At 47.6% G+C, this 12,207-nt stretch overlaps 5 protein-coding genes across 5 annotated transcripts; all 5 read right to left on the reverse strand.

The window, feature by feature from the left end:
- Window positions 1-287: 287 nt before the first annotated feature.
- Window positions 288-1,481, reverse strand: BABINDRAFT_28487 (uncharacterized protein; the record flags this gene model as incomplete). Its single annotated transcript, XM_019131426.1, has 1 exon — window positions 288-1,481. A coding segment is annotated over one exon (1,194 nt), but the record flags the coding sequence as incomplete, so codon positions are not given.
- Window positions 1,482-2,163: 682 nt separating this feature from the next.
- Window positions 2,164-6,214, reverse strand: SKI2 (SKI complex RNA helicase subunit; the record flags this gene model as incomplete). Its single annotated transcript, XM_019132343.1, has 1 exon — window positions 2,164-6,214. The coding sequence occupies one exon, from the start codon at window positions 6,212-6,214 to the stop codon at window positions 2,552-2,554; it is 3,663 nt and encodes a 1,220-aa protein (XP_018985798.1). The 3' UTR covers window positions 2,164-2,551.
- A 1,139-nt stretch (window positions 6,215-7,353) lies between these two features.
- BABINDRAFT_166095 (uncharacterized protein) lies at window positions 7,354-8,220 on the reverse strand (the record flags this gene model as incomplete). The annotated part of the gene is made up of 1 exon (XM_019130394.1): window positions 7,354-8,220. One exon carries the CDS (start codon window positions 8,218-8,220, stop codon window positions 7,354-7,356), a length of 867 nt encoding a protein of 288 aa, XP_018985799.1.
- A 360-nt stretch (window positions 8,221-8,580) lies between these two features.
- Window positions 8,581-9,942, reverse strand: HST3 (NAD-dependent histone deacetylase). Its single transcript, XM_019128423.1, has one exon. The coding sequence runs from the start codon at window positions 9,876-9,878 to the stop codon at window positions 8,748-8,750; it is 1,131 nt and encodes a 376-aa protein (XP_018985800.1). The 5' UTR covers window positions 9,879-9,942; the 3' UTR covers window positions 8,581-8,747.
- A 292-nt stretch (window positions 9,943-10,234) lies between these two features.
- On the reverse strand, window positions 10,235-12,066 carry BABINDRAFT_160753 (uncharacterized protein). The gene has a single exon (XM_019128424.1). It carries the CDS (start codon window positions 11,892-11,894, stop codon window positions 10,641-10,643), a length of 1,254 nt encoding a protein of 417 aa, XP_018985801.1. The 5' UTR covers window positions 11,895-12,066; the 3' UTR covers window positions 10,235-10,640.
- Window positions 12,067-12,207: the final 141 nt, after the last annotated feature.

The following is a 12,207-nucleotide window of genomic DNA, read 5'->3' on the forward strand; positions in this document are numbered from 1 at the left end:
GGACCACTCCATTTTTTCGATATTTCCGTGAAAGCCAAATCTCACTTCCTTTTCCTAAGCGGAAGGCTACGGAAACGCTGCGATTTGGACCACTCTCGAGACTTGATTAATGCGGCGAGATTATTTCGGCAAAGCTTTTCCTTGGGTCTGCGAAAGGTTAGTTGGTCCAATAATATATGGCAAAGTAATAATCACAACAAGTAGTCGCTGTAGGATGAAGAGACAGTCCGTTTGGGCTTGACCCGCTCTTCCTCCAAGTCTCCCGCGGGAGCCTCCTTCACCAAGACTCTGGTACAAACACGGCTCCATCGTCTCCGTCGATACAGCCCCCTAGCGCCAGCCTCACCCAGGTCATACACCCACTTTTCGTCCTGATCGATGATGACGTTCGGCCACAACACGTTGCGCTGCACCCAGCCCTCAGGACTCAAGTCTAATTTCCAGGAAGCACCGCTGAACTCCCACCTCTGTGGAGCCTGGACCTTGGATAAGCTAGACAAGGTGGTGGGGATTTGTTTCCCAGACCGCAGCACCGCTCTGTTGGTGTAGGCGTCGGTGGTGTAACCAAAGCTCTGCCATTGCTTGGACTTATCGTTGCAGTGCTGCAACTCGTAAACTTCGACCTCGCGCTCTTCTGCGGGTTCTGCTTCCAGCCAAAACTCTGCTATAATGTGGGACTCGAGCTGGTTCGCGAGGGTCAAGATGCGGAGCCGTGTGTCTTCCGTATAGTAGTACTCAATAACGCGCTCCCAGTATTTGGGATGACACAATGCCGCGAAGCTCCAACCGCCAACAATGAGACCCCATTGCACTACAAAGACGATGAAACTGCTGCACCGACGAACGATCCAGGGGAGGAGACACACATTGAAGGCAACGGCACACAAGAGACATACAAACACACAACTAGTCAAGGCCTCATCGCGAAAGTAGAGTAAGTGGTTCGAGAGGCCGTTCACAAAGTCATAGCCCGTAACGTACAAGAGCATGTGATTTTGGAGGTCAGTCACGTTAAGGAAGAATTCACGCGACGTCTCGGGTGCCGGCGTAGGCAATTCGGGCTTGCGCAAGGAGGGCCCATCAGTGGGCACGGGGTTCACCATACCGATTAAGGCTTCAGGCTGATGCATTACCAAGTAGTTCGGCACCAACACGCAGAACAAGACATATAGAAGGGGCACTGATAGGAGCAAGACTGGATTTAACACAAGCCATGTGTAGATGGAGAGCAAACCAAGAGTATAAGTCGGATAACGCCACGAAAGCACTTTGATGAGTTCATCTATGAGTACGAACACGCCGCTGAGCCGCGCATTCATGAGAATGAAGTTCTTACTCATGAGCGGCACCGAGAGTGACGGACGTGACCTCTGAGCCTCTATGCGCTCCTCGATGGATTCCTGCGAAACACTGGACGGAGTGGGGAGAGCCATTGCGATGATCCGCTCAAAGAGCTTGTCTGTTAAGTGAGATGAGGTGGATGAAGACAGTGAGAAATACGAATCTTTGGAGGTTTGTGAACGAGACTCGGGCTTTGATCTCACATCCTCGGGGCCGACATCAGCCTTGCCTATCGCGTCTTGTGTGCTTTTCTTCACGGAACCCCAGATGTTTGTGAGGTCGATTCCGGCGGAAGGGCGCTTTTTATTAGGCGATTGGGCGTCTGAGGAGCCGAGGCTGTGGTCACTCAGGATGCTTACGGCGTCGTGGCTATCGGTCTTGCGCGTCGAGTCAAAGCTCAACAAGAAGTTTGAGACCTGTTCCATCAGAATAACAGGGGTGTGATATATGGGGTGGTGCAGCAGCTATAGCCGGTGAGGAAGGATTGACGGAGAAGGGAGATCCCTTTACGGTTATATCTCTCCCGCTCTCACGCATTGTGCGGCGCAACTGAGAGGGCGATTTCCGGTGCGATTATGATAAGACTATATCACAAATGACAAATGCATAAATATTACTAAATCAAAGATATAAACACAATTATAAATTAAACTAAGAAATGTGAAATTTGATGATATATCGATATATGGGTAATTATAGCCAGTGTCTGGCTTGAGAAGGTTGCTCATTGCCACGCGAATGCTTAGATTAGCACGTGTTCCTGCGTTAAGGCTAATATCCCTGGGGTCGCAGTTCCAGAATGGGAGAGTAGGTGTAGCACTCAGAGGTTGAAAGGGTGTTGAAATTATAGTGGCTTCGCAATTGCAGCATTAATTACCAATACAACCGGATTACCTGAGATGTGATTATTAAGATGTATTTCCATCGTATCATACAACAGCAAGTTTAAGATATTGCACTCCATTTCTTTTGTATAAGGCAATTACAAATACTTCCTAAAACACGACTGTTCTTGACTTCGCTCAACATTGTGTAACGCACTCATTTATTCACCCCTATCACCATAATAAAATTTACCTTAAACAAGCTGAGTTCAAGAAAACAGCCTTCTCCATCACCTGGTTTGAGCTTGTGCTTTATCTTCGCACTCGTTCTTGTCAGCAATTCTTGTTTCCAGTCTTGGTTCAAGCTCGTATTTTGCACTCGCGCACTAGAGGTACAATGACGCGCAAAACACAATATCCCTCTTAATCTTCTCCTGTGCCTCGGTCATCTTCGCATGCAATGCAGAATCTCCAATAATCAACGCTGCGGATTTCACCTCGCGACACACCTCGTCCAACCGCGTAATCACTCTCACAATTGTCCCTTCGGCTTCAGAGCTCAACTCCATGATCTCCTTGAACGACATGCCGCGCGCCCATTCATAAACCACATTAACAAGTGCGAACCGTTTGCTCTCCAAAAAACCCTCCTCGTCACTTGATAATGCCACCTGGTTGTCGGAAAATACGTTCAACATCTTCTCGGTGATCTCAAGAATCCGACGCTTGCCCTTCTCAAGACGGGGAGTAATTGGCGGATTCTCCTCATCCCGGGTGCGCCCTTCGTATACAAACGCAGACAAGAGCGCCACAATCTCTTCTGGCTCAAAATCGCCCAAAAAGTTATCCAATACAAGCTCGGTGACGATCAATTCCCAGCCGGAGTTGATCTCACACGCAACACGGCCCTTGAGCACCACATTCAAGCTCTGGTCCACAAACGCCAACTCCTTGAGTACTGAGAGACGCTGTTCGTAGTCGGGTAACAAGTCCAAGTTCTCGTCACTGATCAACGTCTGTAACGATGCGATCTTGGTACGCAAGAGGTGCTGCTGATGGAGCTGATTGTAGTGTTGTTTGAAGCGTGCACAGTAAATGGCGTCGCTGTCGACGATCTGCTGGAGTACCGCCTCCTTGCGTGCGACCAAGTCGTGCAACGCGACGTTGGCGATTTTGTGCCAGTCATACTCAGGCCACTTGCGCTGGAAGCGGAGGATGACCTGAATCTGTTGCTGGGCCTCCGAAAGAGCGGCTGCCTGGTTCTGGATAAGTGCGTTCATCGTCACCTTCAAAAACACGTTGCACACGAACTCGATCTGATCCGCGCGTGCCTCCACGAAGTGTAAATTCCCGTTGAACTCGATCTTCTTGAAGAAGTTACGGATATAGTCTGGCAACACCGGAAGATATGGCAAGGAGGTCTGTTCATTTTCGGCTTTTTCTCCAAGATGAAACGTCAAGAGGACAAAGATCCCCTTGTGGTTATCAATACGTGCAATGAACCCAGGACGGCTCACACCGTTGTCATCCTTGTAGACAAGCAAACGTCCGACCTTGAACTGCGCACGCAACATTGGGAGCCTCAAAGACTCGCCAACCATCTTGCCCATGATTTCTTTGTACTCCACAAACAACCCGTGCACGGTTTCAAGCCCATCTAAATGACACTCCTCGCACGGAGTAACCTGCAATAGCGCCAAATCTGCTTCACAGAGCTCGATGTTCTTCTGGTGTTCTGGTAACAACACCTGTGCGCTGTTTTCCGAGAACGACCGCTTGATCATCTCCTCTACGCGCAACGCCTCAATTCGCAACAAATTCAAGATCATGTTGTAGGTGAGCCTGAACTGGGAGGAAAGCTTAGTCGGAACTCCGAGCGTTACTTCCTTGAATGCTGGTTCTTCCAACGGCTCGTTGTAGCTCATTACGATGACAGTACCCGTCGCATCTAACCCTCTACGCCCGGCACGCCCCGACATCTGAGTGAATTCGCCCGGTAACAAGTTGCGGAACCCACGGCCGTCATGCTTGCGTAACTCGCAGAAAACAACGGTTCTGGTCGGTAAGTTCAATCCCATCGCAAACGTTTCGGTTGCGAACAAAATCTTCACTAACCCACGCGCAAACAAGATCTCGATACATTCCTTGACGATTGGAAGCAAGCCTCCATGGTGTACAGCGATCCCACGGCCCAAGAACTCACGCACTTTCAAGATTTGCGGTAATTCGCGGTCCTCCTTCTTCAAGCGTGAGGCTGCTTTGTCGATGAACATGTGGATCTCGGACTTTTCGCGTGCATTGAGGAAGTCAACAGAGGAAAGAGTGTCGACGTAGTCTTCACAACGCTTTTTCGAAAAGACAAAGATGACCGCGGGAAGGAGATTGTTACCGCGGAGGTACTGGACAAGGTTGAGCCAGGTACCCTTGTTCGGACCGTCACGCTGGCCAGGACGTGGGGCAGAAGAAGCGGAAGAACCTCCACGGCCACCGCGCGCGCCAGCGCCTCCACGCCCCCCACGCGCGGCGGGGCCTCCACGACTGCCCCCGCGAGCACCACCACGGGCCACGCCGCCACGAGTACCGCTTCCACCGCCCACCTCCTTCGGTGGTTTTAACAATTCCTTGTGCTTCTTAAAGTCCATATCCAAAAACCGTCTTTGTGCGTCAACCACCTTAATCAACGTTCCCTTGGCCCACACAAAGATCTCTAACGGAACCGGACGTTTCGGCGTGGAAATTACGTAGATATCCTTCTGCTTGGTGCGGCCCACCCAGTTGGCGAATTCATATGTGTTTGGCACTGTAGCAGATAACAAAATAAACTTGACATGGTCGGGCAACATAATAATCACCTCCTCCCACACGACCCCGCGGTCAATGTCATTTACGTAATGAACCTCGTCAAAGATGACAAACTCGACGTCACGGATGAGATCCGCGCCGCGGTACAACATTGAGCGCAAAATTTCAGTCGTCATGATCAAGCAGTTTGCCTCGGCGTTAATTTGGACATCTCCCGTGATTAACCCCACATCCACTTCCTTGAAATCGTGCTTGAAATCGCGGAATTTCTGGTTTGACAAAGCCTTGATCGGTGAAGTGTATATAGCTTTAGTCATATTGCGGTTTGCCATGGCGATCGCATACTCCGCGACAACCGTCTTCCCGGCAGAGGTGTGCGCGGCCACAAACACCGAGTCGCCTTGCTCCAAGTGGTAGACCGCCTCCTGCTGAAACGTGTCCAACTCGAACGGCCACTCGCGCGCCATGCGCGGCACCAAGTCACGGAAGTTCTCTAACTTGTGGTCCAAATCCACCACATGCGCCCACGATTTCTGCGCGTTTACCGATGCGGTGAGCTGCGACGCCGCAACATTGATACTGATCGGAAGGATCTCATCGATTTCAGAGATTCCCGTAACCTCCAATTCAGGAATAACTTCCATCTTGGCCACCGGAGTAGCATCCGTCTCCTCATTTTCTTCGACAATATCTACAATTTCCGCAGTCGCTTCCAGCGACTGAATATCCAATCCGCGTGATAAGCCCTGTGGCATGTTGAACAACCCGTCATGGTCCTTATGCAACAGCGCAGCGTCGTCGCGCGTGCTGAGACTGAAGCCGCCGGGCGCGAACGGAAGAAAGCTCGATTTCCCACGCAATGCATCACTCTTGCTTGCCGTCTGCCTACCGAAACTCATCGAATCTTGTGCAGTTCCGGTTGCCCCCACCGTGAGCGTTTCCTCGTAGTGTGCGATCTGTCCGCGGAGACCCGCACGTTTGAAGCGCATCGCGGTGCGTGCGAGTGGCGCTGGTGCCTTCACCAACATGTCATAGAACGGCGTTTTGTCTGCGGAAGGGAGCTCCTGGAGTACATCGAGTAAGTCCCATGGCAACTGTGCAGATGGCGTTAAGTATTGCTGCTTCAAAGCGTGGTTCGAGTCCGCCGTAGTCACACACGGTGTGTGATACGTCGTCGTGGTAGTTGGATCTATTTCGCCGAGCGAGAGCCCTTGAAGTTCATTGAGTAATGTTTCGATACCGGTCATAAAAATTGTGATGATCCGTGTAAGAAGAGCGGTGCTTAATCGGCGTTGATGGGTGTGAAAAAATGTCAGCAATTGACGCCGCGCGCCTGTATGCAAGATCGGGAATTACAAATACGCTGGCGAATGTGGTACATGAAACAACACTAATTCTCGCAATGCGGTTGTCAGTTGTAGATGATACATAACTAGGTTATTAACCGTTAAATCAAATGGCAATTTTAAAATGATGAGACTTCTGATGCCTTGAGTAAGTTCGGAAATGTTGTCTAAGTGGTACTTTCAAGCACCTTTATAAGGGGTTGAGCGGCAATTTCAATCACTGGACCAAGCGATTGAAAGTGATTGAAGAGAAAATTTAACTGTTAGAAAATGACAGTCTTATCTAAATGGTACCTTCAGGAAGGCCCAGGGCGCGTATGCTACAAATATGGTCAATACTCTTATGGTGAAATCTCTTTCACGAGGAACGTCAAATTGGAACCACAGAATTGGATAATGGACCAAAAACTGTCTGTATAAATGTCGAAGGAGGGGTTAGACTGAGGGCCCATATGAATAAATGATAATCAACACTACGTCAAAAAAGCTGTATAACAGGAAGAAGACATGTCTCATATAGTTATACCAAGGGTTTACCACGGAACTGGGGTTGAAATATATGCTTGGGTTTGGAATATATGCTAGGATTTTGCCGGCAGATAGGTATGAAGTTATTGTCCAACTCGACAGATCCCTCGACCCGGTAGGATTAATTTCCCCTAAGCACCAAATATAAGGAGGATCGCTGGAGCTTTCCAATTATTTGTAAATCATATATAACCCAAATCAAACCCATATTGTGGAATGCCATTAAAAGCATTACCCTAGAATGCTCCAGCATGGGGATGTAACAGAATAACAGTCTATCTCCAAAATAAGTTGTGGGCCACAAAAAAACATCAATAGTCTGACTGTTATATCCATGGGTTCAGGCTACTATTCCCTGAACTAGCCCAAACAACATAATCATTTGATCGGGAATGCATGGGATTATGATCTTTCCAAACCTAGGGTTCGAGTACTATACAGAGGCACAACAAAAAGTTCGTGTGAACTGTACACATGAGTAGAATATGGTTCAAAAGTATGCCAATGGTTGGTTACCACCCGCCGTTCCTGTCAACGACAAATCTCAACAACCCGTCTCCTTCAACAACCTTGTTCTTGACAAACTCCATCGCCACACCCATCCCGTACTTCATGTTAACCTCACCGATAATATGGTGTAGCGACTTGATCGCCAAGTTCTTTTCAAACTGGCGGGAAATCGGCTCCAGACCGCTTTTGCTGGGTGTATTAACCCTGACATGCTTGGGAAAGCCTTTGTAATTGAGGAATGCCTTAAGTAATGACTTGTTCTTCAAGATGTTGGACTCGGTGGTGGTTCCCGGGAGAAGGTTCTGGAAGTTCATGTGATTGATCTCATGGGACAAGGCAGGGTTGAGGGATTTAATCGATACGATCTTACTCACAATGGCCAAATCGTAGATCGTTTGCCCGAGGATGGTCATGTTGCGATTCGGCATCTCCACGCTAAATGTATCGTTTGTAGATAGATTTATCCCGATCGGGGAAACAGGATAGATAGTTCGGATGATGGCATCATCCCCTAGCAAATACTCCCTGCCAACAAACGCCTTGAAAAACCTCATGCTTTCCTTCAACCGTGTGTCAATCATTGCAGCTTTTTTTCCCGAGTGGTAGTCTTTCACCACGTCAGTATCACCTATCTCCTGTGTAGGATTGTGAGATGCGGGATAGCGGTCTATAAGCGGAAATTTATCGAGGATCGAGCTGAGTCGTGCTCTGGATGTATCTGAGCTGGCCCGGGCTGTTTTTTCGCTTGTGAACGTGTCTCGCCCCTTGAGCTCTTCGTATGATATGTCTGCGAATGGCAGGTGGTAGCTTCTAGAGGTACCCAGTACTGGCCGTAATGCCTTTATGAGCTGTTTGGGTGTCAAACGCATGAAAGGGGGAAATGTACCAATATAAAACTATGGCATATAGGGGTAATACTCTCCACTTGATTGTGACTTTACAGGCGATTCACAGTCAGAGACTTGAGAAAAAAAAAAAATCCAGCGCGCGTAATCTGTCTTTAGTATGCATGTAAAAGCAGTTATCTTGCCTCAAGCCATTTAACAGAATTTATGGTATCAAAATAGACAACAGCGCCAGTTTTGCGCTTACTGATCGAAGATGAAATATTTTAGACGATTATTAGCGACCCACCGCTAGATTTAGGCTTATTTGGTCAATGGATGGTACGTATAAATCAATTAAATGAACTGGCATCAATGATCATTCGATATGTTTGGCACAAGACGGAGAAATACATTTGTGAATGATTCATCTTTTGCTAGAGACAGCTCCATCATAATTAACCATTCCAGGTTTACTTCTTTCAAGTTTTGGCTAATTATCTACGTACATATGCATGGGAAAGGCTTTACTGAGATCAACTTTAGCAGAGTCGTTAGTCATTAGGGTATATCTATGCAGGGACGGCTTCACCGAGATGTATGTCTGAATACTTTTGTCTTTTAGTTGGGGTAGTTGGAGGGGTCAACATCGCTGGTCTCTTGGTGACGGACGCATACGTTTTCAAGAGGTCGAGCTCTTGCTGGGTCAAGAAGAGGTCCGGCAAGCTGTTTCGCAAATACAGCATGTACGCGTCGCAGTCGTTATTAATCTGGTAGTCGATGATATTGGCCCACGTATTAGGGAGGGGCGTCTTGTTAATCAAAATGACCTTGCACGGTTTCGCTTGTGCTTCGTTACGCTTCTGGATCACCTTGGCAACAGACCGCACAAGTTTCTTGATTCCGTCAACCTTTAAGGAGGTCCCCATGATGATGAACAAGTCAGGAGAGCTCTTGAGATCGTTAGTCAAACCTTGGGAAATGACCTCGGAGTTCATGTGGTTCTCCCCATATAATACAATATTAGGTCTCAAGAAGCCGATAGCGCCGGTCATTCGCTTTCCCATTCTGATACGCTCTCGGTAAGATTCCACACAGGTAGGGCATTCAGGTGAACGTCCGTCAGACAAAAGCTCTCTGAAGGTGGCACCCTGAGTCTCGGCCGCTACAGACACCTCGTCCCAGCTGTGGATATTGAAGCAGTTCGTACATGACAATTTCATCAAATCACCGTGCAACTGTACAACGTCCATTTTCTTCCAATTAGCAGCTGTGGAATCCTCGGGGATTCCGGTATTGAGGTTCAAGTAGTTTTCCAACCCATCAATGTTCTGGGTATAGCACCTGAGCAACTTCTTCTTCTGCTTCAACACCTTGATGAAGCGGTGGGTATCGGTGGGTCTGGCTTTTAACGTAGAAGAATACAAGGATTCCATAAAGGTGTTAAAAATAGAGACCGTTTGCTGGTTGCGGAAGAGCGAAATGTCAAACAAATCTTTCCCTCGAACAACCGCCTTGGGGTGCTTCTCTTTGACCATGTTATACAACCCATCGGTAGAGCGGAAATCGGGAATACCGGCGTTGCACGAGATCCCAGCCCCGGTTAGCACCACACATTTTCTGGCCTTAGATATGAGAGAGGTTACCTCAGAGAGTCTGATTTTGTTCTCGGCATCCAACGAGTGGATGTCTAGGAGCTTCATATTCGAATCTGGTGTTATTTATGAAGTGTTTGTAGGTATGGTTAGTGAGAATGGCCTGGTTGATGAAGAAATAGCGCGAAGAAAATGAGCTGCTCCTTGGATCGTCCTTTCCTTTTTCCTTTTGTTACCCGCGAAGTCTCGTTCTAAATTGGTTTGTTTACTCTTAACGGTTCAATTTCGGTTGCAGTATGCACGGGCACGTGAGTTTTATTTATGTTACCCGATCGGGTTAACCGTGTGCAGGTCACTCTTGGGCGCAGGAGGGAAAAAGGAAATTTCCCAAAGTGGAATAATTACTCACCTGGTTTCGACGCGTTTTCGTGCTTCTAGGTTGATTTGTATGAGAGATACGGTGGGGAGATTGGAAAGTACTGACGCGTTGGCTAAACCTCCGACGCGACGCGTATATCAACAGTATAAATTATGCACCTGTAGCTTGTGGTGGTCATGACATCATAACCCCATAAGGTCCGTTGCCACATCTCTGGGCTTATGAGGGGTTTTCATTGCCATTTATTAAGACTGTGCGGGTAGCATCTCATTTACATCGCCACTACCACCCAAGACCACAGGTTAACTCTATAATGAACGCTATATTTACTTGAAACTCTTTTTTGCATACTGCTATTAATCGGATTTGATCAGTTGCCACTTCCACCGTTGCACATAATGCTCAATGCAACCCATTATCTCTACATACGCCGCTAAGTTGGCGGGGTTTCAGACTGGAATCTTTTTGATGCCACTTTTAATCTGGCTGACTTACGCTTTCACACATTGGGATCCCAAACCGGGCCCACTAACACATCTTCTATCGTTCAAATATTTTGCTGCTGAATCAGAGAATACGTGCTCTTTGGTACTGAACGATCGTTTCTGAGCCAGCATACCCAGGCTATATCCCTTGAAGAGCTCTCTATATACCTGGATTTCCAGCGGAAGGGGACTTCTGTTGAGTTTGTCATCATCATCGCATTCATCATCGATACATTCGTGTTTCAGCTCACACGGCGTCTGCTGCTGCTTGGCTAGTATATAGGGGTTCCAGGCTTGATTTTCTTGATTCATGAAGCTTGAAGCTAGCCTTTGATCAATCGTCCGTGAGAGAATTGTGGGCGATTCAAGTATTTCAGAAACATCAGGGTCATCAATCTCTGTCCGTCCCTTAAAGATTTGAGAAATGGACCTATGGAGGGACCGTCTCGTTTTGTTCTCTGTTACGGTAATATTAAAAGGCAAGGCGTTGATATCCGCAGATAGTTGACTATAGTCCGAAAGATACTTCTCGGTGAGCGTGATGGCGCTACCGGCATCGGCCAGGTGCACTCTCTTACGAAAGTACCCCCAAATGCTGCTCCGACGAGCAGTCGCACCATTTTTCTTGCTCGCCATGTCAGACACAGATGCCTTGTTGTACTCACTGAGAATTGAATGAGCAAAATCTGTTTCCGATCCCTCTACTTCAGGGACTCCTTCTACTTCAAGGTCTCCCTCCACTTCAGTGCCTCCTTCCATTGAGATACTGTCAAAGACATGTTCCTTTGGGAGTCTGGTGAAGAGTCGTCTGAAAGATTTCCTCTCAAACTTCTGATCCCCTTGATGTTTCGATGAAACACTTTTCTTGGCCGTCTTGTAGTCCACGCTGTCACTGTCACTAGTGTCACCAGAAGCAATACCTTTATAGATACCTCTATCTCTCGAGTCTAATACATTCGATGATGGAGGTACCGATCGGATTTTCCATGAAAAGAGCCTGCGCATCTTGAACCCAAACCGCTTCCTTTTTCCAGGGCTATCCATCTCACAGTGTAGCTCTGTAGGGATTAAAAGGCTAAGGTCGCTGGTTCCGTTTTTCAGTTCCTCGAAAGTGTTGTTTGGAAGGGTATATTCGTGCATCCTACCCTCAGGTGAAAGAGATGGATACCGAAGGCACCGATTGATATACTCTTGGCCGTAGTATCCCGCAGAGTAGTGATCCTGTCGATTCAACTCGGGGAGAGAGGTTACAAAATCCATCGTAACTGAAATGAAAATGAAAATGAATCCACTGCTGAAGTGTGTAAATAACCAGAATAGCTTGGTTGAGTAATAAATTATTGATAGCTAGCAATAAGCTTTCGGTAGCAAGAACGAGCTATATTGGGGGTTTAGATATCAAGCTAGAAGATTAATTTAATTACAGTACAACACCCATATTTAACATGAAGTACCAATAGAAATATCGCATGTTTGATAGTGTTTTCCCATTGAATTTTTGGAAATGCCACAAAACCTGAGATGCGACACCACACACACACGTGTCTGCCGGCGTTATTGGCGTTTATGGCTC

The sequence above is a fragment of the Babjeviella inositovora genome (genome assembly GCF_001661335.1).
Source record: "Babjeviella inositovora NRRL Y-12698 unplaced genomic scaffold BABINscaffold_4, whole genome shotgun sequence".
In the NCBI taxonomy this organism is placed as follows: Eukaryota; Fungi; Ascomycota; class Pichiomycetes; order Serinales; genus Babjeviella; species Babjeviella inositovora.